At 52.4% G+C, this 28,000-nt stretch overlaps 2 protein-coding genes across 6 annotated transcripts in view; both read right to left on the reverse strand.

Moving 5' to 3' along the window:
* LOC101098453 (guanine nucleotide-binding protein G(s) subunit alpha) overlaps positions 1 to 19,648 on the reverse strand; it is a 54,452-nt gene extending 34,804 nt beyond the window's left edge. For all 4 annotated transcript variants that reach the window (XM_045053435.1, XM_045053434.1, XM_023251063.2 and 1 more), the window contains exon 1: positions 17,770 to 19,648. In XM_045053435.1, the coding sequence (XP_044909370.1) occupies positions 17,770 to 19,633 (1,864 nt within the window). In that variant the 5' untranslated portion in view covers positions 19,634 to 19,648. The remainder of the gene's footprint in view (positions 1 to 17,769) is intronic.
* Positions 1 to 28,000, reverse strand: part of LOC102900772 (neuroendocrine secretory protein 55) — a 61,606-nt gene that overhangs the window by 27,783 nt on the left and 5,823 nt on the right. The window lies entirely within an intron of this gene.

The following is a 28,000-nucleotide window of genomic DNA, read 5'->3' on the forward strand; positions in this document are numbered from 1 at the left end:
TTTTTCTCCCCCTTCTTTTTTAAAGAAAGGAAAACAACCATATAGCACTCGAGCCTTTTATTTCCTGACTGTTCTGTGTGTCATAGCCGTGGACGCTAGAGGAAAAAAACACGGGCTTGTTCTTATCGATCTGAGCTGAAATGAGTCAGGCACCTGAAGGCTTCGATCTGGACCTGACTGCCACTCAGATGCCCCCCGCCCCGCGTGCACCCTCCCCCCCAGCTGCCAAGCGGAAACCAGTAAGGTCGCGTGGTTGTACCTGGCGAGCTGGGAGGGGGGGAGGGACCCCCAAATCCTAGAGGGTCACAGGGGAAAAAGCCAATTCAGTGAATCCACTGCATTGGGGGTGCTGGGCTGGGGAGAATGGGGGTACAACCGGGACAAGGAGTGAGGAGGGAAGCCCACTGTCCAAGAGCCCCCTCCCCTAGCCTTTCCCAATGCCTCCAGTTAGAATTCTACTTTTCGGGGCTCCATCATTAAAAATGTGGCTCTCTGGGGGCGCCTGGGTGGCTCAGTCGGTTAATCGTCCGACTTCAGCTCGGTTAAGTGTCTGACTTCAGCTCAGGTCACGATCTCATGGTTCGTGAGTTCGAGCCCTGTGTCGGGCTCCGTGCTGACAGCTGGGAGCCTGCAGCCTGCTTCGGATTCTGTGTCTCCCTCTCTCTCTGCCCCTCCCCCACTCATGCTCTGTCTCTCTCTCTTTCTCAAAAATAAATAAACATTAAAAAAAAAAATGTGGCTCTCTGCTTTTTGGGCCTCAGAGAGCTCTTTATTAAAATGCAAATTTCCCTTAAGGGTAGCCCTGTAAGCCTTTGCCAGCTAATGGGATTAACTGAACCGAACACAGCCACCTGCAGGGAGGTAAGGGGGCTTGGGGTCAAATCTTCGTGTCTCAAATTTGTCTTTGTCGCAGGCTCATCTTAGGGCGCCCAGAACGCAAAACACAGGCACCCATCCCTGCTTCAGGTCTCTCTGAAAGGGGACTCTCTAACCAGGGCCCAAGTCCCAGCTGTAGGATCAGGGGCTCACTGAAAGTCTCTGGGCCTTGGCGTCCTCCTCTCTTTCAATCAATTCCCTGAGGACAGACGCCGCTTTGCAAGTATCCCGACAGCTCGGTCGGGATTAGCAGAGTAGCATCAGGCTGGCAGTGGGACAGCAATTGCACAGAACTGATTCATTTATGGAGGCGGCCACTTGTAATAAAGGACGCTTTCAAAGGAACTTGGGCGACTGATTTTTCTGATCTGGCAAACAAGCTTCGGTTTATGTCCTGAAAACAAGTTTTTGGTCGCGTTGATGGCTCAGTGAGCCCCCCCCCCCCCAGGTGCAAACAAGGTCGGGCGGGGCAGGGGTGGGGTAGGGGGGCTGAAACTTAATTCTGTAAACCTGAAATGCACGCATGGAACAAATCCAATCTGTCAGCTCCTTCAGTCCGGTGGTCTTCACTAAAGCATTTCCCTGGCCTTAGATCTAAAGTAAAGCATCTCTATCTGCAGATACCCACATATTAAAAGCAAAGCAAAACAAAACATTTTTTTTTTCTTTATAGAAAGATCACGTATGTGGTGAGCATTACAGGAAGCCTATGGGTAAGACACTATTCCAAGGGTAATGAATAGATAAAGGTATTTGTTAAAAGAGAGCTGGAAATTAATTCTGGAATTCAAGGTGTGTTTTCCTTCCACAATGACTGGGAATTAATTATACTACTTGACTATAGAGTATTTCCATCTGCATCAGAGAACAGAGAGAAGAGGCACAAAGTCAGGGTCCAAGATGGAGGCCTGGACCTAAGATGGAGGTCTGGAGCTAACATAAAGGGCAGCCTAGAAGCTAAAATGGAAGCACTCCACTGTCCATCAGGACCTGTGGCAGCACACCTTGAGCACTTTTCCCAGCCCGCTCTCAGAGAGGAATCTCAAAGAGGACTCTAAGGTTGGGTGAAAGACTTTGGGCCCATCCCCTAAGAGAGTTTTCAGTCCTAGAAGATTCTGGAAGGCACAGCTTGGTTCCAGACAGAGCAGAAAAGAGAGAGAGGCTGACTAGGGGCATTTCCCTGCACCAGCCCCAGCCAGGCCTCTGCAGCCCTTGAGAAAGCAAGCCTGTCCCCCCAGCACGCCAGCCGCCCCCTGGTTACACCTGGGGAGGAAGGCCTTGTTTCAGAACCAGGGAGGATGCCCCATCACCCATGGGGCCCGCACTGTGACCCACTATAGAAGGCTCCATCCCTGCCAGGGTACAAAGTTTCAGCCTCAGCCTGAAATCCCAATGGTGGTGCCTGTCCAACATGGAGACTCTGTTGTTTGTTTTGACCCAAGCAGACCTTGCAGGTTCCCTGCGTTTTAGTTAGCAGGGAGCAATCATTTACGTGAGCCCTGATTAGGTTTGCTCAACCAGCTTGGAGAAGGTTTCTGAAGTCAGTTTTTTGAGTCTTTCCATCTGATCTTAACTGTTCTATCTGTGCACCATTTAATTCGTCAGGAGAGACTTCCTGGGTTTGTTCTGCTTCTAAGACCATCAAAGGAGCCGCAGTCTTATACCTTTGTCTTCCCCACGGGGAAGGGCACACCTTAGGCACTCAATACATGTGTATCGAACAACTGAATGAATGAATGAACGAATGAATGAAAATGCCCAAATTAAGGCAGACTCACCGACCCGGCAAGGAGTTCATCCTTCTGAGAGGCTTGGCAGACACACCCTCGGCTACTGCAAGCTAAGAGATGCTACTAGAAAGGCAAAAAGGAAACAAAGCTGTTTCAACATTCAAGTTAACCCTCAAATTAGGAGATAACTTATCAGCGAGGGAAAATGGGTACATCTGCCCCCACGAACCAGGCAACATTCCATGTTCTTTGCCAAGTTGGACACAATCTGCCTATGAGGTAAACCTCAGATCTGCCAATAGTCAAGAATTTGAAAAATTAATTTGTGACAACTGTTTTCATTTGGAACCACGATCTTCTCCAACCAGGCATATCAGTTTGTGCTCAATTCCCATTAAACATTTCCCAGCCACCCTTCTCTTTTTCTGAAGAACAACCACGGCCCCCTTCTCCCCCCAACAATTCCTAAATGTCATAGAAGGCCCACTTTATAAACATATTCGTGGCGAGTCCCTTTTCTTGGCCATTAGAACAGCAATCGTCCCCCACCCCGCCCCCCCCCCCGCCCCTAATCGACCATTTGCTAAGTCTCAAAGCAATACAAATTTAGGTCAAATCAATTAGTAACACATTTCTAACTCTTGGCACTTGGGAAGAGTGTGAACTTTTCCTGATGGAGAGAAGCTAACCCTTGAGAGCAGACTCAAGCAAGGTCAACCCAGCAAATGCCTTCTGCCTCCGTGGGCTGTGCTTTAAAAAAAAAAAAAAAAAAGGCAAAAACTTAGGAGACTGGGGTCCCGCCACAACAGATTAGGACAAGACTTTGATTTTTTTTTTTTTTCACTTGAGTTAATGAATAAAGCCCAGGATAGAGAGGCAGCTGACAGAATATTTTCCCCACTAACTCCAGGAAGCTGAAGTTCTGTTGCTCCTCGGTACGGCCAGAGAGATGGGCACCTGGGTGTGGTGGTCACTCTTGACCGCCCCAGACAGAGCCATCAATCTTGTGAGTCTCCTGTAGCACACAGCCCTGCTCCCCCCTTCCTCCCCCCATTCTTCCTTACTGAATAGAATGTCTCCCCTCTCTAATGAACATACCCAGGAGAATAAAACTTGTTTTTCCAAAGGGGGGGGGGCGGCGGGAAGAAAGGAAGGAAGGGAGGAAGGAAGGAAAAAAAAAAAAAGAAAACAATGCCTATACTCGGTCTGGCTGAAGCCAAATTCTCGAGGACAGCAACCTGTAAACTTCTAAGGATTTCCTCAACATCCGAGACGTATACGTAACGTACAGGGCGTTTGCTTTTAACTTATGATTTGCTTTGTTTCGCTTTGACTAATTATCGAATCAAAGAACTCGTGAAGACTGGATTTTTTTGGAAGGACAAAAAGGTCCACCGTGCACCAGATTTCTTAAAGCAAAATCAAGCCACCGGGTGGGGTAGGCATGTGAAAAACGGCTTGGAAAATCAGGTTGTGTTAGAAGGGGCTTGTTACTAATTTAAAAAAAAAAATCCAAAAATTGGGCAATCACCATAGGATGGGGAAAGGAAACTGGGGAGGCGGAAAGGGCCTACTGTGTGCAATGGAGGTGAGGGTCAGAGTCGCTGTCCCTGGCCCGCTCACACGGGTACACACACACACACACACACACACACACACACACACACACACACCCAGCCCCTGTTTCTCTCAGTGAGCTCCCGGCACCAATGTGGGACCCTGGGGGTGCAGAGGGACGGGGAGTGATGGCGCCTCCCCACTCCTGGCCCGGGTCAGGCCCTCAGCTCTGCGGGCCACTCCCGGGGGTTGGCCGCCTTCCATCCACTCTGCCTGCTAGCACAGCCTGCACTTGGAATCAGATCTTCCCTTCTCTGCCCTTCTCGACTAGAAGTTCCCAGAGGGCAGGGACCCCGTCTGTCTGAGGCTTAGAGCTGAATTTAGGAGAGGTGCCTTTTCTCTTTCCCGCTTTTTAAAAAAATGTCATTTAGTCTCTGTATTTGACCCTTAACTTCCTTCTGCCCCTTCTTTTTTTCTCTCGCTCTTTCAACAGTAAAGATCAGGCTAAGGGGAGTGGGGTTTTTAACTGGTGAGTAGTTCACAAGCATTCTGGGATTTTACAAGTTCAGAGGAGTAAACACAAAGGAAGGGAGTTCAGATTCCTTTTCCCCTTTTCCCACCCCAGAGAAAGGACTAGAAGGACTAGGCGAGCAGAAGATGTGGAAGGCGCAATGGAGAACGTGGGGAAACATCTGAGGAAATCCGTGTGTGTGTGTGTGTGTGTGTGTGTGTGTGTGTGTGTGTGTGTGTGTGTTGGGGGGGTGAACAGACACAGAATGGTTTGTATACTGTGCTTAATACTCTCTCTAGAAATATCCATACATTTGGCTGAAGAACAGGAGATAAAGATAAAGTAAAATCATGGCAGGATAAGGGCGGGGTAGGGGGATTTCCTGGAACATTATAATGTCATTTTTACGGTAAATACAACCCTCTGGAAGAGAAAGGGAAAGGGGCCAGGGAAAGTATGGGGTGCAGATTCCCAGTCCTATGGGCAACCCAAGTGGGCAGCGTGGTCACATGTGGGAGGCTCTGAGCTCTAGAGGGCGAGGTCCCCTATAAGGAAAAGGGGTGTCTGTGTGTGTATGTAGTGGGGGGGGGCTGCACACACTGGCAAAGAAACCCACCAAATGAACAGACCAGAGCCCCCTGTTCCCCTCAAAGCAAAGAATGGCAGGATCGGTGTTAACACTGATCCCCCCCAGGGACCCAGGACAGAATGAGACCCCAACCTAAGATATCCCTGAAAGGTGGGGCTTTTTTGCGTTTGGGCTTCCTACATTCCATCTAGAGAATTCTAAGTGATCCCACTTCCTGCCAGCGGGCTTAGCCATTCTGAGCTCTTTGCTGACCTCTGGTGGGAGAGGAGCTCTCACGGCCCAGAAAAGGTGTTTCCCAACAGGGGCAGCCCACCTGTCCTGTTCCCCAGGACCCCCAACATCCGGAGTAACACCCCCAGGGGTGACCGTGGTCACTAGCCCTGGCCAAGGTTCAGGGCTAGAAGTTGGGAGGTGTGGGGAGCGAACTGAGCAAACAAGGCTTTAAAGAAGTCCCAGAAGATTATGGGCTTAAGGCAGGAATGTTAGAACCAAGTTTGTTAACTTAGAAGAATTTTAATAGCAGGGTGGGGGAAGCTTACGCCTGAAATTAATACATTTTGTTCAGTTCCTTTGACTTTTCAACGATAAAAGAGTGAGGGAAAGTATCCAGGCACGTGTGCAGAGGATAAGTTTCGTTGGAAAGGAACGAATTCCCATTACAAGACTTCGTAAGCCTTCGCGTGAGAAGCTCGCATGGCCCTTCTCAAACGGATGACCTCATGATTTTATAGCCTCTGCGGGCAGGGAGGGAAGGGGGGGGGGGGACGGAAAGAACTGGCCAAAGGGTGCCTGTTCTTTTTGGAACCAGGAAACCTGGCCCCAGATGCTGTCAGGGCCAGCTTCCCCTCCATGGAATCTTGGCCGGAAGAAGGCAGACAGGGCCTGCCCCACATCCTGAAGTAGAAGATGGGGTCCCATCCCGAGGCAGGAAAGCCTCAGTCAATAAGAATGCCCTCGGTGCCTTGTGGGTTTGTGGCACTGAGGAGTAGAGAGGGGCTGAAATGAAAAAATTAAAACTGGCCCTGAAATCTCAGAGGCTCTGAAAACCCCAGTGACTCCCCGGCGACTGAAAGAACAGTGGGAATTCACCCTCAGCCAACACCTTCTCTCGTAAGAGAGACAATGTTGAATCTTCCTATACTGTCTCAAACGCGAACTCCTCCAGGAAGGATCCCTGGGTTTCCCTGCTAGAAAAGGGACTCTGCCCACCTCCGAATCTCTTCTCTAGCCCTCGACCGGGGTGGGAAAGATACGCCACTCACCTCTGCTTCCTGCAAAGATTCTCCTAGCAATGGGTACCCAGACGTTGCTAGTTATTTACCGAAGGACAACGGATTGGCCTAAACTTTCCTGTGCCATCTGCCATTTTGGAAAGGACACTTTGTGGGGTGGGGGGGGGGGGGCAGCATACCTGTTCTAGTGAAGCTTTTTATACAAGAGAAATAAAGTTTCGCCGTGAGGAGGACACACGTCTAATTGTTCAGATGAGGAAAACTGGGACCCAGAAGATAAAGCCATTTGCCCAAGGTCTCAGAGCCCGTGCCTAGAAGAACCAGGGCACATGCGGGGGCTGGGAATGTGGAGGTCACGGTGATAGTGGTTTTTTCCGGCCCTTGGCTCAGGTCTCCGGAGCCGCTAGTTGAAAGTGACAGGAATTTGCCCTCAGATACCAACTGTCCAGCTGAAAAAGTCTTGACGACTATCCCTAGGCCCTGAGAAAGAGGATTAGGGAAGGGGTCACAGAGGCCCGCCTGAGGCAGAGCACACGGGGAGTTTCGAAAAGCCAGGCTCCCAACAGTAAAAGCCGAGTGCCATCTGCCGGCCAGCTCTGAACAGTTTTGCTCCATTTTACTGTTCATTGCACTTCCCAGCCCCAAATACTGGGGGGTTCTCACCTCTTTCCCTCAAAGCCAGCTCTCTGCTGCTCAGAAACGCCCCTAAAACAAGAATCTAATGTTTTAAGAAATCGCAAAAGAGAGGAGAAGTAAAAGGAAAACAAGAAAGCAGTTAGAGAATCTCCCCAGAAGGCTGACTTCTGCTCCCATTTCTGAGCTGGGCAGATCTCGGGGGGGGGCGGGGTGGGAAACAGGATTAGCCCCGATGGTCTTTTCTTGACCCCTTCCTCCTCCAGGATGAAAGGTCAGCTCTCAGTTTTGAGCCTGCCCTCATCTGTGAAGTCAGACCCCATCTCTGGGGAGTCAAGGTTTCAGGGCCAGAAAGAAAAAGAAAAGAGAGCCCCCCGCCCCCTGTCAGCTCAACTCTCAGGTGAAGACGTCTGCAAGGGTTCTGATGTCCTCTACCCAGAATCCTTTTCCCCAGCCCTGCCCACCTCCCCACCTCGTTGCGCATAAAATGAACCCAGAGATACCGCCTGGTTTTCTCTTGGACCACCCGTCGAACTTAAGTCCCTCCCTTGACCTTGGCAGGACCCCAGGACTACTAGGCAGAATCATCACAAAACGAAGCCTTGTCAACACTTTTCACAATCAGACTTTGGCCCTTTCTGGATGTCACTTGGCAAATTCATGGAATCCTGGAATAGAGCGCTAGAAACAACCAAGGTCCCAGGAATGAGAATCCCCTAACACCTAAGCCAGTGCTCTCCTAGGGCCCTCCAAGAAAAGTTGAGGATCCTCTGCCCACCCCCTCCCCCATCAGATCAGACTCCCTCCCCCATCAGAGCAACGTGCAAAGAACCATCACCGATGCCAAACCACCGCACGATAAAGGATTTCCTAAGAGTGCTCCAAACCGACTAGATCCCATCAGGACAAGTTCCCAAAACTCCCACTCGGAAAGGGGAAACCCTCCTGCCAGTGTCTATCTTAAAACCAGCCCCGGCCATTTGTTTGTAAAACAAAATGATCTAATACGCTTCCCTTTTAGCAGCTAAAAAGGAAGACGTGAAATCACAGAAATGTTTAATTATAAATAGCTATTAGTTTTCTGGCAGCCCAACTTTTAAAAATTTTCCCCTAATGTCTGGCATTTGTTTCTGGGTTCTGCCCGGAGCCTTCTAAGCATTTCCTTGGAAAGATATTGTACTTGGTCCCAGGCAAGATGTCAAGATCAACATTCAAAAAACACGCCTTGGATAATATTTCGAGGATTCTGTAATAAGGATGTGTTAGTTAGGGGAGCGCTTCACTTAGCTAAACTCGAAATATCTAAAAAAAGGATATCTTTAAATTTACATGTCCAATATATAATTTATCAAACTACCAATCACTTTCCGCCCCTCCTCCAAAAGTAATCCTTATACTAAAGGCAAAAGTGTTTCAATGCATACAGACGTCTGTGGTGGGAGAGTAGTTATTCTCTTACCCCCCCCCCCCTTCTGGACTTTGCAACTAACTTAAAGACCACAAATTCCAAACACTCTAAGAAAAAAAAAAAAAAGAAAAAAAGAAAAAAACCACTTTGCTTAAGAAAAATTAAGTTTCTGATGAATCTGTAACATCTAAAAGTTCTGTCAAAAGACCAGACCGGGGCAAGAATGTAAATGCGTTGGGCTCAAAATATAATAAAGTCTTCTTCCATTACAACTACCTGGGGGAGAGGCTGTTTAGGTGCGAGGTAGTGGGGGAGGGGGGCGTCGGGCCGCTGTTCAAAAATAAAATTATGATCTAGTCTTGTTACGATTATTACAAGAGATACTGCTTATAGAACCTGCCCTAGCATGGCCCAGGGGGCGTCAACCGTCTTATCAAAGACCAAGTACAAGACTCTCCATCAGGAAACGTCCTTGGGTTATCACTTCTATTGGCACAAGTACGTTTTACTTCTAGAAGATCCTATCTTACCTTCCTTAGGGAGTCATTCAGAGGCATTTCTTCCACTGCCCCCCAGCTCCCTGCAAAGGTAACTTCCTGCCTTGAAGTATCAGCGGCTAAAGGTTATGGGTCACCTCCGTGCGGTGGGCTGGCTCCCTGTGGGCCCGGGACTGAGGCGACCCAGCTGACAGAGTCTACATTCTCGTGTGTGCGTGCGCACTCCCAGTTTAAGATTCCATTAATGTTCTGCGGGAGACATACGCAACGTGGGGCCCAGCCATCCCAGCGCGGATATATTAACTGCCTTCTGAGTGCCAGTCCTGATTACCCTGGCATCCTCCTCTAGGCTGCAGAGGGAGTTAATTTCGTAGACACAAGACAGAGGGAGAATTTCCAGCCTGCGACAGACAGAGGCCCCCGAAAGAACCTCTGAGCGGCAGGAGTGATCATGGAAGGGTTAAAATCTATTTAAGCCTTGATTTATCCCGGCCCATTGATTAGCCATGGGACTGACCTCGTTAATCAGAGTCTTAGACCAATTCATTACTTTCTTCCCTGGAATCATTCCCTTTCCTGTTCTGTGTCGGGTCATCTGGGTCACCTTCTTTTCTGAGATTTTTTGGAAATGACTTCCACCCAAGAATGCTGGATTGCTACCATTGCAGTAAACATTTCGGACTGGTTATTAGTAACTGAAGTCAACAACCTCTTCCCTGAAGGTATCTTCTCTTTTTAAGGTGTTCAGGTTAGGATATGTATGATCTCTGTCTTCCCCAGAATTGGATATTGATAACGTTAGGGCAGTCTGTTATCAACCGGGGATGATATTGTCCCCCAGAGCACATTGGCAATGACTGGAGACAGTTCTGATTGTCACAATGTGTCCGTATGTAGTGGGGTTGGGGGGGTTGGTGTGCGTGGGTGTGCGTGCGTGGGTGAGAGAGAGAGAAAGACAGAGAGAGACAGAGAGAGGTGGGCATCCAGTAGGCAGAGGTCAGGGATGCTGCTAGACATCCTACGATGCCTCCAACAGGCAGCCTTCGTGACAGGATATCAATACGACTGCTATGAGGACCCTCCGGTAAGACACGGCCCCTAAAATGCTCGGAAAACCCTAGGGCAGAGCCAACAGGGAGATGTCACAGCTTAAAAACAAAAGGCTGGGTTTGACCGAAGCTTTGGGGCCTATTAGATGTGGCTTTGCCGGGTGGGGGTGAGAGCAGAGCAGGACCCTCCCCCATCCCCCGCAGCCTGTCCCCTTCCCCTCTCATTTAATCATAGATGTGACACCTTTCTTCTGCCTTATGCCGCCTCACCATCTAGTGGCCACCTGAAATATCAACTCACCTTCGCCATCTCTGGGCCCTACTAAAGTCACTCGTTGAAAAACTCATCCCTGTGGGGGCAGTGGACAGAAAGACCCCTGAATGACAGATGTGATTTCATTCATATGTTAATTAAGCACCTTGCAGGCCTGAGGTACCTATACAGACAGGGCTGTAAGGAATTAAAATGGACACTTTCTAAGATTCGAGAAGCCCCAGGCCAAAAAGCTCCGGGACTGATGACAAATGTCTGACTTGTTATAAACGAGGACCTCAGAGACTTTTGTTTAAGTCCTTTGGACACTCAGGAGTAACCATAGACAAGAAGATGACACCTGGTGAGAACAACGTGTTCACGTGCCCAGGAATCTCAATACCCATTATCCTTCCTGAGTAATGCCATCTACTCCGGACAGGTTGGGGTTTTTATTTCCCTTTTTCAATTGGGCCAAGGCCAGTGAAACAGGCCGCCTCGGCCTCGGCCTCCATCATACTGCCTGGCTTTAGTTTTGGGCTATCAACATAAGCATTATTGCTTCTTTGCAAAAATCCTGCAAACTTACCTGAATCTGGGCTCCCTGTAAAAAAAATCTCACAGTCATCTACACGCTAGCAATCAGTTTGATGAAAGGAAAAATTGTTCAAAATGGAACGAGGAGGGAGGCTATAAGGTTTGTCGGCTGGGGGGAGGCAAGGGCCGTGGTAATCAAGGGCGAGCCTCTCGCCCCGATGACCTCCCGGGGAGATGCGACTGTGGTCTCCTGGTGACACGGGGCTGGACCATGGCACTCCTTAGAGAGTGGGTACAAGACATTTTCCTTCCCTTTTTCAACGCACTGAAGGAAGCTTCAGGTACTTAACTCTGTCCCACACACCAAATGTGTGAGATGTGGGAAACGCTGACTGACTCATAATAAATTGGGGATCAGATAACAATTTATACCTTTACACCTCTTTCCTCGCCCCAAATTGAATCATTAGGAAGCATTTAGTAAGATCTAATGTTCAAGTTCTGTGGGCAGAGCTCCACGAGTCAAAGGCTCCCGAATTCTCCTGAGGTTTAACAAATTACTCTACAAAGCAATTTGGGATTTTCCCTCTAAGAGAGTACGAGAGAGGCACACTTTCTCTTCATCTTCACTGCTCTGTCACAGATCGGTTCCTGAACATTCTGCCTGTGCCACAGCCCCCCGCTTTCCACAGGGGGGCAACTGTAATTCTAACTTGCAGGGGGAGCACCTGGGTGCCGTTTGTCAGGGACCAGAGAGCATCCTACTTCTCAATGGAGTGTGTGTTGATCGACAAGAATTAAAAGTCAAACATTGCTTTTTCTTGTGGTTCCTACCTCATTGTTGGAGGTCTCTTCTTCAATCCCCACTGGCCGGCCTGCTTCACCATCTGGCTGTCGGGAAGGAAAACTAAAAACAATCTTTTTTTTTTTTTTTTTTTTGCATTTATGGTAAACATAGAACAATCTGTGCTCAGGTCCCTGGGTTCAACCACAGTCTGGAATTGGTTTATAGAGAGGAGGATAATATAAATAATAAAAAGAGAAGGGTGGGGGGTGGGGGAAACTTTTTCAGGACAAGCAAAAAAAAAAAAAAAATCTCCCCTCATCTTTTGGCCAGGTCACTCGCCTGAGAGTGACTTCACGCAGTCATAAATTTGGCAGGTGTCGTCTGTCTCCTGCTTGAGTTGACCTTTACTTATAAAATGTGGACAAAGAGCGTACTCTGAAAGGTAGAGACAGAAAGAATGGGCGTCTAGTACTTTTAGAACTTACAAGTAGCTGTCTCGTGGGGAGTATAGAAAACAGAACCCCCTCCCCCGCAAAAAATCTTACCTGGAGCAGGGAGAGAAAAGTCTGAGAAGTAAATTTCTAAAAACAATGGTTACCATTTATTGGGCACTTACATGTGGCACTGGGTTGAGAATTTCTAGAGGGAAAACTTCACTTGTAGTATCTGGCCCTCTCTTTAGAAGAATCCAGGAAGAATAACGTCTCTTCCTCGGCTTCTGGAAATGGCCCTCTCCTCCCTCATTCCGAGGCTCCCTGGCCTCTGTGGTAGTTTGTATCTGGGGTACCCCACCTCTCCTCTTCATTTTGGGAAAGGCCACTGAGGATTTGCTGATTCTCCGGTAGGAGAATCTCTCCAAAGAGGGACAGACTCAGGCTGAGTCTCCTTCCCTGAAGAGGTCAGGGTCTCCTGCCCAAGGTGACCACAGGCCAGAATAGGAACTTGATGGGACAAAGTCCCTTTTGGTATAACCCAATGAAGTCTGTTAAAGGAGAGCGCAGCAGGGCCACGGTCTCAGGGTTCCTGTTACTGCGGGACCACCAGGGCTGGAGAGGGTTAATGAGGCTGACCGGGGCTTGACTGTTTCACTTGGTAGGGGGCGACCCTCTCTTACCAATTGGCCCTGCCCCTCCTATTTTGAAAATTCCTAATCTTCCTGCAAAAGGGGACTTTGAAATGGACAAATGGCATGTTAATTTCACATTCCACCAGGAACCCCAGGAGGCACCAGGTGGGTCTGGAAAGAACCCCTTTGCCACCAGTTAAAGAAACCAAGTGTAGAAGCCAACTTCAATTCTGTTGAGTGAAGGGCTGTCTCTGTACCTCCTGAAAGTTACTTTAGGTAGAGGCATTGGAAGTGCCACAGCTTTGCTGGGGGTGAGGGTCAGTTTTATTTGGTGGGAAAACTGACTCTGAAAAGAAGGAGAGGCATGACAGTATGAGAAGTCTAGGCAATTAGGCTACCTTCTCTTAAAAAAGGTATACATATATTTATTTACTTTTTGCTTAATACCAGCATTCCTGCATAAAAGTCAAAGGTGATCATTCTAAGGCTATGTACTGACTCTTGCTAAGTAGGAATTAGCCCCAACTAAAAGTAAGGACTACTTAAAAAAAAAAATCACTAGGAAGACTATTAAACAAGAATTATTGTAATAGGGTTATTAGATCCAGGCCAAGATGATTTTAAACAGTCTGTTAGTCTAACACTAAAAATGTAGGGCACCTATGCATAAAAGTACATCTATTGTTGTTGTTGTATTATTATTATTATTGGAACTCTGAGTAAGAAGGAAAGCTTTAGACCCCAGTGAAGGAAACCACAGAGGATTTAAACAAGATTCCTAAGAAAACCTGCAGTGAAAACAGAAAAAAAAAAAAAAAAAAAAAAAAAAAAGCCCAACAAACAAAGACTGCAGTGTTGGCAGATGAGTTAAAGCAAATGTGGAAACCAAAGATCGCCATAGCGATGACAGGTTATCTCAGAAATGGGGGAGCTCACGGTTCACGTACACTCAATGGACATTTACAACCCAGGATCTGTCAGGCTTGGCTACACTTCAGAAAGCAGACCTACTAGGCACCTGTCGTTTGACAAGGGATTTGAAGAGCACACAGCACTCTTAACAATCATGCTTTACATTTACACAACGCGTTATCGCTTATGACCACAGCTTGTGTTAAGCACTGTCTTATCCGAATTAGGAACTTTTGCTTCCTTCACTTACCTTGCAGTCTTTGAGCAAAAGTCCCTGACATTTTAATCTCTGAGCTTTTGGTTTATTTGCCTATGAAATGGGGTCCTATCACATTTTTATTGCCCAAGGCTGTTTCAAAGGGCAAATGTGACTTAGATGAAAGGCTTTTAAAAATACAGAAAGAAGGTGGTATCATGGCTATGTGATCATTACTATTACTGCTTACTAATACCTGAAGGCAGGGAGGCTATCCTTTCAAGTCAGGAGGGGGTATGCAAAAGGCCCAGGAACCCTACTTTTCTTTGCCTGATTCCAGGTTCCCACGATACACATGATGTGGGCAAATTATAAAGAGGAACCTACCTGTATAGAAAACTTTTTTTTTTTTTTTTTGCAAGAAGTCTATGGGAAATTGGATTTTGAAAGGCAAGGAAGAATTTTGGCCTCTGAGAAGCATGAAATACTAGTGGGAGACAGAGAAAATCGTAAAAGTCTCTCTCAATTCTACAGATTTGGTGGCCTGATAAGCTATATCCTTCCCACTGCACCAAAGAGTTCAGTGGAGGCATTCTGAATCCAGAAAAATGTCTGTGCTGGGGGCGAGGTGGGGGGCAGGCGCTCCTGCATGATGGGACGCAATGTAGCCTTGTTGCACCTGGTGCCATAAATTATCATACAATTAATTGAGATTCACTGTATAAATAAAGTGTCATGGCAGGATGGCCCTTATTATAGACAGCATTTACCCAAACACTTTTAATAAATGTAGCAGATACTACAAAATTCTCATCTACAAGCCCCTCAATTCTTAAAAACTGGGGGATTCATACCAAGTTGGGTTTCCAAAAACATGGAAATAGTCTATTATTGAATACTGTTAGATAAGAAAAAAGCCTCCTCTCTTACATATTCTAGAATTTTAGTCATGTTATTGATGATCTACCTACCTACCTATCTCCTCTAAAAAGTTCCCTGTAATGTGGTTAAAGTGTTTGGGCAGGAAAAATGGAAATGGTATCTATAACACACAGACACACACAGACACACAGACACACACAGACACACACACACACACACACACACACACAAATTGTTAAGCACGTCACAAATCAGGACCCATTATCAAAGAATGGTCTTTTGACCTGCATTTTCAGTGGCAGGACTATATGGATGTCTTGTTTTAGGTTAGGATGCTAGGATTTGACTGTTCGTGAGAGAACTCTTGTCCTAAAGGTAAGGAAGTCCTCATCCTTCGTCCCCCACCCTCCTCCTCACCGAGATGGGGGCCTCTCTCCTCACTTTGGCCGAATGAAGCCTGGCGGGAAATGAGCCTGGTTGGACAAATGGCATTTACTGCAGCAGGTGACCCTGGCTGCCTAGTTCAGGCTCATGTCTGATGTAGCCTGAGGTCAGGGCTTCTGGACCCGTGGCACCCTGAGAGCAGAGTCAGGGCAATCGTAGGATGACCCCAGCAAATTTCTTTTCGTTAAGGTGAATTTTTCACCCTGGATACAAAACAAGGGTGAACAAATTAAGCTTCTAATATTCTTAAGACCTGGCCCCAGACATGGACGGTTTGCGGCAGGACTGGCATTTGCATAATCTGTGGTTGAAGCCAACCGTCCTGGTTTGAGGGGACTGTGCTGACACCCCCACCCCCCACCCCGCCCCCAGAATAGGGGTCTCCACACATGGAGGTCTGCTGGGAAAGCTGCACTGCACAAACAAGGCAACTGAGGCCCCAGCGTGTCAGGGACGCGCCAACTAGGGGCCAGGTGGACACGGTCACCTGGCTTCCCGTCTGTACCCCCTTGTGTCCCCTCCTCACCAGAGGCCAGCTTCTCGGGGCTATGCTTGGAATACTGCAATGAGACTGTGATGGCAAAACCAGTCGTCCGCAGAAACACAGAGCCTTGTCATTTAAGGGCTCTGTGTGTGGCTTCAGCGGGGTTGGGACATCCCACGTTTAAAGCTGCTTCCCTTCTATTGGTGTTTGGGAAAATGATGATGTCGTGATATCCCTGGGTGGGCACAGCTAATGACCACTGCATTTAAAACTGTGATGTGTGAAAGGCACACGTGTCACAAAAGCAAACAGTCACGTGCCTAAAAAACCATCACACGTTATATGATAGGTAACAAACAAATGGAGCACGGCTTTAGAGACTGTGATCTTCAAATCCCTTGAAAGGTCTTAGAGAACACAATAAAGAAATTCAGACTGTGAGCTTCACTCGGGAAATTTTCATTCAAGCCACACATGCAGACCACCGCTAACGACTGCTCTAATGACCGGTGTGACACGAGAAGCCCATGTCTCAGATGGGAGCTGAGGTGAGGCGGGAAGAGGGGAAGGAGAGGAGGGGAGGGGAAGGGCCCTAGAGAGGGGAGGGGGCACGGAGAGGTGGCAAAGATGAAGAGAAGGAGGGGAAGGCGGAGGGGTGGCGGGACATACCCGATGTGCTTAAAGAACACAAGACCTTTTTACATTTCTTGGTATCCCAAGTCCATTGGCAGAGGATGTTACCTTTGATCCTCTTTGCCCCCAGCTAAAGCTGCTTATATTTCACAAGTCATATTCACAGTTTTTACCACACTTCGTCCACATGCTTAAAATACAGTCGAAGCATTTAAAAACAAATTTTTTTTTTTATTTTAATTGCATGTCAGAGACAAGACAACATTTCACTCCCAACGCCTAATACTCTTTTTAAACCAAGCCCCTCCTACTGTGCTTTGTGAAAGCGTAAATGATTGGCTTACCTCGGGCTCTTCCCTAGGAAAAAAAAAAATCATTTCATATTTTTTAAACACAGCCACGCCCACCCTCTTGGAACCAGCCCCGTGTAGGTTTGGATCCAGACCTGCCTTTAGCAGATTAAGTGGGGGTTTTGGTTGGTGTTTGTTGGTTGGTTTCTTTTCTTCCCCCTCCTCCCTCCATCCCCCCCCCACCCCGGGTGAGCTGAGTGTGTGCAGAATATCGACCTTAATGTGTGTCGCCCCCGACGCCCCAGATACCTGAGTGTCTGGTTTCTCAACCGTAAAGGCGGGAGGGTTTGGCGAACGAATGAGAAGTGAGGAAACGCTTAGCGCAAAGGGAAAAAAGAGAGAAAGACACACAGAAAAAAGGTTATGGAGGCCGGCGAGAGGCGGCCCCCTCTCCCCCGCGCCAGGGGCCCAACTCATTCCCCGAGATGCCCCACCACCTTCTCCTCCGCATTCTTCGCGCCGCCCGCCGCAGAGCGCCAGCGCTCAGGTACCTCCAGAGTGTGTGCAAACACGGAAAGTTTTTGCCCGCGCCATGGCGCAAAACACAAGACAGCCCGTTCCCCAGTACAAGTACACGGTCGGCGGGTAATTTGGGGGTGCCAGCGATGGGAACTGGGGGACACTTGAGCATATCATGCACAGGCGGACACAATATGGACACCAACAGACACCAACGACAAGCTGTCTGCGTCCAAGCAGCAGGGCCAGGCGAGGCGGGGGCGCACCTTTCCCCAACGACCCCAGCCCCTCCCCCCACCCCTCCGCCCGCGGCCCCAAACCGGCTCAGCCCGGGGGACCCCGGGGCCCCTCCCCGGCAGTTCCTGGCTCACCTGAAGCCCCCGCCTTCCTTGCCGGCCCCCACCCCAGGACTCGGGGGCATCTTACGGTCGCTGGCGCTGGCTTGTCCAGCCGGAAACGACCCTCAGTGTTGCTCGGCACCACTTTTCTCCCTGGAGGGCACATACTTCGACCACCCACACCCAGCCGAGGCCCCCTCCCGCTCCCAGGGCAAAGTTCGGGCCCCTCGCTGGAACTTTCTAGCAGTCTCTTCCCGCCTCGGCCTGGACACCCCCCTCCTCCCGCTGCCAGGCCCGAGCCCCACCGGGCAGCCCTGCTCCCCGCGGGCAGAGTCCGCCGCATTACCTAGAAGCAGCAGGCGGTGCGTACACATGTACCCCATCTTTTCTTCCTGGAGTTGTTTGTCGATGAGCTGGCTGCGTTTCTTCTCTGCGCGCTTCTGGGCGCGCTTCTCCAGGGCTTCCTTGCGCATCTGTCTGCGCTTCTCCGCCAGGGGAATCTTCTTGACCTTGGGGCTGGGGGCGGCTTTGGGCTGGGGGCTCTCGGATCGGCCGAAGCAGCCCCCGAAGGCCTGCATGAGGAACTTGCGGAGCAAGTTGCGCCGGGGCTTTCGGCGGCGGCGATTTCGCCGGGGCTGCAGCCAGCGGCGGCATCCGGAGGTCCCATCGTCGGATTCATCGCTGCTGTGGTCGTCGTCGCTGCTGACCGACCTCTCGTCGTCGTCGCGGCCGCGGCCAGACCTGCCCCGCCAGGCAAATGCGCGAGTAGGCTGCGGAGTAGGCGGATCGGCAGCCTGGATCTCGGGGCTGGGGGGTCGGAGGAAGCGGAGCTTGGGTCGGGCTCCAGACGCAGGGGCGGCAGGGGCTGCCCGGGCGGCAGGAGCTGCCCCGGCGGCCGGAGCGGCAGGGGCGGCAGGAGCTGCCCTGGCGGCTGGAGCTGCCCCGGCGGCCGGAGCGGCAGGGGCGGCAGCGGCTGCCCCGGCGGCTGGAGCGGCAGGGGCGGCTGGGGCTGCCCCGGCGGCTGGAGAAGCACGGTCGGCCCCGGCCGCTGGGGCTCCGTCCCCGGGAGAGGGGACTTTTCCTCTCCCCGCAGCAGAGGCGGCGGCTGAGCCTCCTTCCATCTCGGCTGCTTCTCCCTCAACTGGGGGTCTCTCTCCCTCTGCTCGCTCTCTCTTAACTGGGGCTCCGGAGACCTCGATGGGCGGGCCGTCAAGCGCGATTGGGGGGCTGTCCATGTTGACGGGAGCGTCGTCGACCCCAACGGGGGCGCTGCCAATCTCGAGCGGGGGTCCGGAGATCTCCATCGGGGGGCTGTCGCCCGCGAAGTGTGGAGGAGATCTGACAGCCTCTCGGGATGGGCTGCCGATGGCGCCGGGGACCCAGAGGGGGGGCTCGTTCGCGGCGGGAGCGAGGAGGACCGCACTCGGGACCGCGACTGCCGCGGGCTGGCCGATGCTGCCGCCGTCGATTTGTGGGATAGCTCGGGGGAGCCCGGGGGGTGGGCTGTCGTCCCCAAAGGCTGCTCCATCAAACTCAAATGGCATAGCCTCCTCAGGGGGAGGACTACAGTCTCCTCTGAAGCCTGTGGTTGCAGGCTTGAGGGCTCCAGGCTCCTGGGGAGGAGTGCTGAAGACCCCTGCACCTGGGCCTCCTGGAGCGAGGTCTGAGACCTGCAGGAGAGGCTGGCTGCAACCTCCCTGTGCAGGCTGCTCAAACTCAAAGGGCATGGCTTCTTCAGGTGGAGGGCTGTAGCCTCCCAGGCCGGGTCTGGCATCATCGAAGGCTCCGGGCTCCATGACCGTTGGGCTGAAGACCTCAGGGCCTGCATGGGCCCCAGTGGTGTCTCCGGGCTGCTCCAGGGTAGGCCAGAAGCCTCCTGGGCTGGGCTGCTCGACCTCGAAGGGCATGGCTTCCTCAGGAGGTGGGCTGTAGCCTCCGAGGGCTCTGGTTTCCTCGATGGCCTGGCCCAGGTCCTGGCAGTTGGGTCCGGAGACCTCGGGGGGTCCACAGGCCTCGCCTTCAATCTCGAGGGGGACGGGCTCGCTGTGAGGCGGTTCGGTCTCCATCTCTTCGGCTGCGCCAGGCCCAGGACTGGGGGCAGCTGCCCCTGGGGCCTCCAAGGGTGGTTGCTCGGGCTGTTCCCCGAGTTCAAGGGGGATATCGCGTTGTCCTGACATATTATTGCCGTCGAGGCAGTTGCGCACGCCCATAACACGGTGGCGGACTCTTAAAATAAACTTGGGGCCCCGTGAGACGGAGCACCCAACCGAACTAGGGTGAAAAAAATATCTTCGAAAAAATTCAAAGTATCAGCTAGAAAGTTCTTCCAACCTCACTTTCCAACCCTCTTGAGGTCTGGGGCTTGAGGGCCTCAAACCCAAGACCAAAGCGGAAGCAAGTCTATTGTTGCCGGTGCAGTTTTGGCTCCTTCCTGGCCACTTTTTATCCCCTCAGGCTGCCCCTCGGCGCCCCTCTTGGCCTGCCCTTGTCCCCTCCTCTCTCTCTCTCTTTCTCTCTCTCTCTCTCTCTTTCTGTCTCTCTGCTCCAGGCCAGCCCCGCCTGCTTGGATCTGAGGAGCGTGCCGATTCGGTCCGAAAATCGCTCGTAGTGCTCGCTCTCTGCCACCAGAGGACGCCGGCCCCGGTGCCAAGGCGGCTCCGGGAGCCGGATCCTGGCGCCGGCAGCCCCGGACTTTGGGTAAGGGGGCCGATGAGCGCAGGCCTCGCAGGGATGTTTTGGCTCCTTCCACTCCTCTCCCTGACTGATTTGGAGTCTTTCTCCTCTCTTATCCCCTGGCCAGAGAGAGAGAGAGCTCTCCTGCGTTGCGGGACACGTGACGCAAGACGTGGGCCCGGGCTGCTTGAGCGCAGGAGCTGAAAACCCTCCCTCCCAGACCCAAATGACTCTCCTCGGGGGAGGGGGGAACCGCAGGAGGGTTTCATCACCCCAGGATACCCCTGAACCCCTGAGCCGCAGCCCCCAGACCTGGGCAGCCTCCAATCTTGAGCTCCAAGTCCGGAGTACGAGGCTTTGGGCGCGTGGGAAGGGGGCGCGGGCGCGCGCGGGGATGCGACAGGTGGTCGTAAGCCCACCGGCAGAGCGGAGAGGGGCGAGGGGCGAGGGGCTGCCGCGTGTGCGCCCACAGTTCGTTTTTAAAACGCCTTAGGGTACTTTCCACCGCTTCTGCAGCGTTTGTTTGCCGGTTTGCCCAGGCTGGCTCCTGTAAAAACACTCAATGTCCCCCATCCCCATCACACTCTGGGGGTCCCTGCGGTAGTCTAGAGTGGCGCAGGCAGGGTTTTCCCCCCGATTATTTGGACGATGATGCAGGGGAATAAGAGGGTCTTGGGCGCGCACCACGGAGACCCTCTAAGCGGTAGTTGCCGCGGCACGGAACGGGGGGGGGGGTGGGGTGGGCGCGGGACACACGCGGAGACCCCCATCTGGTGCAGGCCTCAGAGTTCCGGGGGTTCCTACTGTTCTGGGGAAGGGTTAGCGGGATTTGTGTTGGGACCTGCGGCTGGCTTAGCGTGGTCTCGGAGACTGGACAACCCTGTGCGCACAGAACCCAAAGATACACACTGTGCCGCGCCGGCAGCAGCGGCTGTGATGTGCCGCTCTCGGCCGCGGGCGCCGGCTGCAGGGTCAGTCGGTCCGCCGCCCCAGTTCCTCTCCAGCCCCTCTCCAGCCCCCCTCCGGCCCCTCTCCTTTCGCTATGGGTATCCCAGGGCAGTCGCTTGACTTTTCCACTGCTAGAGCCCCCAGAGGCGCGGCATTAAGCCCGGCCACAAGTGTAGCGGTCGCCTGGCTGCGCTCCTGTCGCCGAAGCTCGCGTGGGTTTGGAGCCGGCTGGGGTAAATACCCGCACCGGCGGGGTGGGCTTGGCGCGTGCACGCGCACTGCTCTGGGTCTAGGGTCTGGTGTCTGCGGAAGGACTTGAGTCGCGGGGGGGGGGGGGGGGCGGGCGGGAATTGCTGCTTGCGGGTCACGTACGACCCGGGACGTGGGCATGAGGGCTGTCTCGCCAGCGGGTGACACGGACCTGCCAGCTACCTTTAGGTGCAAGGCGGCTGGGCATGAGGCAGGTGGTCGCCTGGCGTGCGGGCGGGGAAGAGATGGCAGGAAGAGTTTCACGAGGGGTGGGCGGCGGCGAGCGGGAACACCACTTGGGTGGCTGTATCTACGAGCCGCAGGCGGGTGAACCACGCACGGTCCAATCTCGTTAAGTCCAACGCATCCCTCTTAGAACGATGGGACCACGGCCACGGCGCACCACTGTCCCGCATCCGCCACCCACGTGGCCGTGCTGCGGGAGAAAGCTGACCAAGTCGGACTCTGGGCAACGTGTGGGGCCCCCCAAAGGCGTGACAGGTCAGCTCCATGGGTCTACACACTTGGAAATGCCAACACTGAACTTTGGCTCAAACTTTGTCCAACTATCCCCGCGAGCGACGGCTCAACCCTCTGAGCACCCAACTGAATGGGCCAACTGGGTCGCGACCGTCCACTCACTCCCCTCCGACCCCAGTGCCGGGTCAGCCATTGGGCTGGGGTCACGCCAATCAAGGTTGCCTGGCGAATGAGCAGGGGGCGTCCGACCGGAAACCGGATATGAATGGGAGGTCCAATAGGGGGCGCCGCGTTGGAACGCCCTAAGAGGTTGTGCTGCTGGGGTGGTTGGAAGCGGTTGGTGGGCGGGCGTATGGCGGCCAGGCCTGGGACGCCTCGAGGCCGGCTGGCGCCGTGGGGTCACTCTTCCTGATGCCACAAGTCACAAAGGCTGGAAGGGAAGGTTGGGGGCTGACAGGGGTCAACCCTAGGTCCCGCAGGTGGCGGTGGGCAAACCCTCCCGTCCGGGGGAACCGCTGCTGAGACCAGGCGAGAAGGAAGAAAATGTCCAAGGCCTGGAGGTAGAGGGGCCAGGACCCTGAGGAGGGAGAGGGCTCACTGCCCCGATGCAGAGGAGCAGTCCCAGACGGAAAAGGAGTTGAGGCCCCAGGGATGCTGCGCCCTGCCGAAGTAGAAGGTCAGTAGACATTGGGGTTTGGAGCCCCAAAGGGACGGGTTGCTCCCGTTCCGGGCCTTGCTTCCCCAAAGCACTATTCATCAAGGAATGCGTACAGGGTCTCTTTGTTTGACATCCTCAGGGGCGTCTGGGACCCCCTTTGTTCAGCACTCTTTGGTACCTTTGGTTCTTTGCCTGGGGAGCCCATACACTGAGGGGATAAAGGCCGGGTAGATACCAACACTCCATCCTAAAGGATAAGCAACATAAAAATGAGAGGAAAGACCTCTACTGGTGGTGGTGGTGGTGGTGGGGACTCGAAAGTGTTGGTGGGGAAAGTGGCGTTTCAAATGGGCCTCCGTGGATGGCTAGGGCCCTTGGCTGCCAATGGGGGGGGGGGGGTGGAATGATAGGTGTGGGCCCACCAGGAGCAAAAGGGGGAAGCTGGGTAAAGAGGACAGGCCACAGCGGAGAGTCTTGGAGGCGCAGTGGGAGTAAAGAGGGACGAATGAGATAAGATCTCTCTGAGGATACCAGGAAGTTTCAGGGCAAGCACTCTTGAGGCTGTTCTTGTAGGAAATGGAGATGATGAATGTTAATTGTGCTGCAAGGGAGGCTTTGCGCTTAGTTTTAGTAAAGATGGAGGGAGTGTGGAGGATGGTCCCACCAGAGCGAACAAAGGACGCCGTAGCTGGCCTTGACCTTTAAGGTGGGAGACCCACGTGCAGAGAAGGAAGCAGCAAGGCTGAATGAGGGGACTCAAGAGGGATCCCAAAGGGCCCTCGAGCATCTCCTGTGCTCCCAAGGCACAAAAGGTGGAGAAGCCAAAGTGTGGTGCCTGGACGGTGGGACACAGGTGACACAGGGAAGTGGGGAGGATCTTGGGGAGGGGTGGCATGGTGGCGGAGCCAATTTGGGTTTGGACTTGGCAGAGGTGAAGGAAGGATGGGAGTCGCAGTGGAGTTTTTCACGGCCTGTTAATTAAGAGCATGGGCCTGAAGTTTCGAAGGAAGCGCGAGACCTCAAGTTCAAAGTGACAACCATCCTTATAGGATACGGAATCAGTGGGTCAGATACCACCCTCAAGGGGAGGAATATATCTGGTGACAGCATCTGGAGCACTTAGCGCACTAGAGGAGAAAAAAGCTGCCTCAGGAGAGAGCAGTGGGCTAGGAAGGACTGGCGGGGGTACACGGGAGGGGAGGATCTAAGAAGCGCCACGTACCTAGTCAGGATTGTGGTTTCTTAGCCTCTGTGCTGTAGACATCGGGGCCAGATCATTCTCTGCTGTGGACTGTCCTGGGCACTGTAGGGTGTTAGCAGCATCCCTGGCCTCTACCCACTAGATGCCAGTAGCAGCCCCTTAGTTGTAGCAACCAAAAATCTGTTAGATTTTGCCAAATGTCCTCTGGGAGGCAAAATATCGCCCCCGGATGAAACCACTGCTGTAGGCTGAGAAAGGACCCTCAGATTGGAGTAGGAATCATTGTAATTGAAAGGTAAATTAGGACCAGGGAGAAAACATTGCGCTGTTTCACCGCGATGCTCCCTATTGTCTACTCTTACTATTTTTTTTTTCTTCCGTAGGGACTGGCCACCAGAATCTGAAACCTCAAATCACTCACGTGAGGGGGTTCAAAGCTGAAAGCATCACAGATCAGCAGTGGGACTTGAGACGCCTCAGAAGTGCGTCCAGATGTTTGAGGAGCTGGCCAACGTGAACGGCAGCTGGCGGGCCTGGCCACGGGGACCTGAGGACCCCGCTATGGTAAGAGCTGGGGGCGATTAGCTGGTGGGTTGACTGGGGGTGGGCGGGGGGAGGTGCTGTCTGGTGAGCATACTCTAGACTGGTGAGCTTTCTGGCTCAAGACAGAAATGGGGCCTGGCCCTGGATGCAGATGGGCCAGTGACAGGTGGTAGTGGGTAGCCTAGGCCACATTGCCAATTCTGGATGGATTTCTATCAGAGAAAGGGGTCTGTATCTGGTAGGAATAAGCAGGAACAAGGAAGGAAGGTCAGTGAATGAGTTCACACCGATGATGAAGAGGAAGGCAAGCTAGGCTAGTCACAGGGTGCCCGAGAGAAGGGGGTGCTGGGGTCAAGGGCAAAAACTGTGTGCCAGGGTCTGGGCCCTGTCCCCACAGGGAGCGAGCGGGAGCAAAGGCGTGCAGTGAGACGGGTGTATCCATCAGAGAAGGAAAGGGCGGGCTGTCAAGTCCAGGTGAAGGTCTGTGGGAAACCGCGTATCCTTAAAAAGATCCTTAAAACTGCTACTTAAAAAGAATATAGATTGTCTACGCTCCACGAGTCAAGAGAGGAAACACTGCTTATGTTTCAGTTAACCCGCATTTCTGAGGAAGGTCCGCCCGTTCACCAGAAGGCCCAGGTCCCTCAGGTAGGCTCGGCTCTTTGTAAGCGAGTAACCCCCAGCGGAAAGCAGGTATCTCTTCACTCTTGGCTCTCCGAACAGCACCGTCGCCATCTGTAGGGACACGGCCCCCTGCCTCGGTGACCCCGTGTGGCGCCCTGGGCTTCCCAAACTCCCATCTTCCTGCTATATTGACACCTGCACCAGCACACGTCACACTCCGCAAATGGCCGTTAGTACGCTTACACTGGGGGGATTCTTACTCGTTGCCAAAAGCACAAGGCGCATCCAAAGTTTAAGTAGCTGCCTGTCAGCGTTCTCATTTCGTCCCCGCATCCAAGAAAGAGAAAGCAAAGCAGGCAGACAAGGAGGTGGTCGAGAGGGAAAGGAGCAGAAACCAGGCAAAATGATCTTTTCTTTTGGCAGTGGTATTTCCTCCTAGCCTAGCGTTTGGGGTGGGGGCCGTCTGCAGAAGAGCACTGTGCAGACCACTCCCGTCATTGCTGTCTGTCCGTGGATTTCTTTGGAACGCAGAAAAGGAGAATCTTTTCACCAGCCGGGAGGAAAAAGCCAAAGCCAAAAGGAGAGGGAACCCGGGCAAGAGGACTCCGGCAACTGTTCTGTCTTTCCACCTCCCGGTGACCAGTGTTTTCTGAGTGCGAGAAGACTTTGAAGCTGTTCGGTTAATCACCGTTCAGTTAAGGCCTGCCGTGCTCGTCTCTCTCCGTTCTAGCATCTCCTCTGCCAGCCTCGGCCGGTGGAGGCAGCAGCCTCCTGTCTGCAGAAGGGTCTGCGTGACCAGGCTGTTTCAGGCAAACGCCAGCCGGAGAGAAAACGCCTCAGATGGAGGTCAGGGGCAGGTGCACGGCTGAGATTACAGATGGGCCGAACCAGACTTAGGGAGACACTTGATCTGCTCAGATTGACAAACCCCGTGCTGCAGCCCCAGGGGCGGAGGGTCTCCTCCCAGGAATTCAGACCCCTTCATTCAGCTCGCTAGCTAAACTCAGCAGCCCTCGACCTGGAAGGGTTACCCATTTCTGCTGCGGCCAGGCACATGGCCGTCCTCTGACGGCCTGTGCTAGCGCGGTGGGCCCGCACATTCTCGGCAGTCGCTTGAACTGGGCCGTGGGTTCCTTCTCCAGGCTAGCTGATGATGCAGCAGAGAATGTGGAGGGGAGAAAAGATGAACAGTGCTCCGGGAAGGGGACTAAGAAAGGGGTAAAAGTGGGGACTAGAAGGGCAAGAGGGAATCCCAGAAGATAAATCTGGCTTTAGCGGGAGCTCTGTTTAAAATTCCGGGAAATCATGGCGGAACTTCCAGGCACTCTGGGAGCATCTGGGCACCGTAACCTGCATTTAAGGGGAGTGGTGGGTCTCATGTTAGCGCAGAGCCTCAATTTCCCAGGGTGCGTTCTCCTCTTGAACTCTAATGGAGACAGCAACGTAAGCCAGAGTATTCGGCAACCGGCTCTCGCCTGGGGGAGGAGAAACTTGTCTTCAGCTGGCCGCCGTCCTTGGCCAGTGTGAGAGTCGGGGCCTCTCCCTGAACTGAGATCCAAGATTTAGGACTTGAGCTATAAAACAACATTTCCTAGGTTGTAAATCTTTCATTGTGGTTGAAGCCACTGAGGCACGTGTACAAGAACTCCCCTGTACCTATGGAATGGAGACCGTAGAGACCCTCCAGGGAGAGGTGACCTTAAGGGTACCTAAGCTGCGAGCCCCAGGGTGGCCCTCCACCGCTATGCCTGGCTATTAAAAATGCTGCCTCTGCTGCCACCAGATTTTTGAAGACGGCCACGGAGTTGCCCCTGAATCTTTTCATCCCTGAATCTCCCCTTATTTGTGCGTGCTAGTCTTGATAGCTCTAACACGGATGGGCTTTGTGATTCCTGTCTCCAAATCTTCTCTTCTGTTCCTTCCCTACTGTTCGCGTCTCCCACTACCTTCCAGTTTTTTCCGTGATCCCCCAACACCTTCCTTTCCCTTTGTTGTTTGCAAACCTTCCCGCACGTTAACAAGGCACCACTACCTTCTGTGCACGCTGACCCCCCCCCCCGTTACTTTGCAGCGTGCCTACCCTAAAATAAGCTCATAGAATAAAAATAGGCCGTGTCCACATGCAAAGCCAGGAAAGCAGCCCCCCCAATTCTACCTTGCGGTGGGGAGTCTGCTGGCAGGCGGAGGCTATGGCGCCAGCTCCTCTTGGATCTTGGATGCCCTGCCTTTACTGGCTGAGTGTTGTCAACAGGTGACAGGGGCCCTGCACTGCAGACTCTTGGCCTTGGGAGAACTAAGTCACTAGGCTGTTTATTCTGGCTTCTCTGCTATGTGAATCGACTGGGCACCAGCACCAGGATAGGTACCAGGGGTTCGGGCGGGGGGGGGGGGGATGTGAGATTTTTTAAAAAGGGAAAACCAAACATTAGTAAGATTTATCTTATATGTAGCCTTGTAATGTGCAGCCAAAAAAACACCAAAACTGGGATGTTCAACCATTACTTTTTTTTTTTTTCTTTTCTTTTTAACTCCATTTGCTCTGCTAGCCCATGCATTTGCCATGGAGGAAAATTGGTTTAGGGGGAAGTGCAAAAAAAAAAAAATCTTAGCCATTACAAGGTCCTGCAGTATAGAAACAGATATACAGTACATTTCTATAACTATGGTATTAAAATTTCATGGGAGAGAAGCAATTAAGGAAAAAAAAGTCTGAAAAAGCTCTTGGGAGGGAAGGATAATAAAAACAAACACAGGAGCTAAGGAAATGGGTTTATCCTAACTAGCTGCAGCCTCGGAGCTGCGTTGGCAGGTCTGGCCTAATCAGGACACTTACGAGTGACTGAATAATACATTCGAGCACTCGTGGTCACTTGCCACGAGTCATTGCTGTCAGACCGCTGTCTCCCAGAGCAGGTAGCATCATCTCCAGGCTGCAGTAACGCTGGCTTCAGGCCCCCTGCTCCCACTCGGAAAAGCTTGTTTTCACAGACGAAGATCGGGGAGAGCAGGTGAGGGGACCAAGCAGGCACAAGACAAACACTTAAAGATCTGCTCCGAAGGATGGCCATTTTTCCCCCTCAGGCTAGTGACAGGACCCAGTGGGATTCTGTATTCCCTAACTTGCCTCTTTGAACCGTTTTTTTGCCACCCATTCAAAAACAGATCGGATAGGGGCGCCTGGGTGGCGCAGTCGGTTAAGCG

This window comes from Felis catus, chromosome A3 (assembly GCF_018350175.1).
Source record: "Felis catus isolate Fca126 chromosome A3, F.catus_Fca126_mat1.0, whole genome shotgun sequence".
NCBI lineage: Eukaryota > Metazoa > Chordata > Mammalia > Carnivora > Felidae > Felis > Felis catus.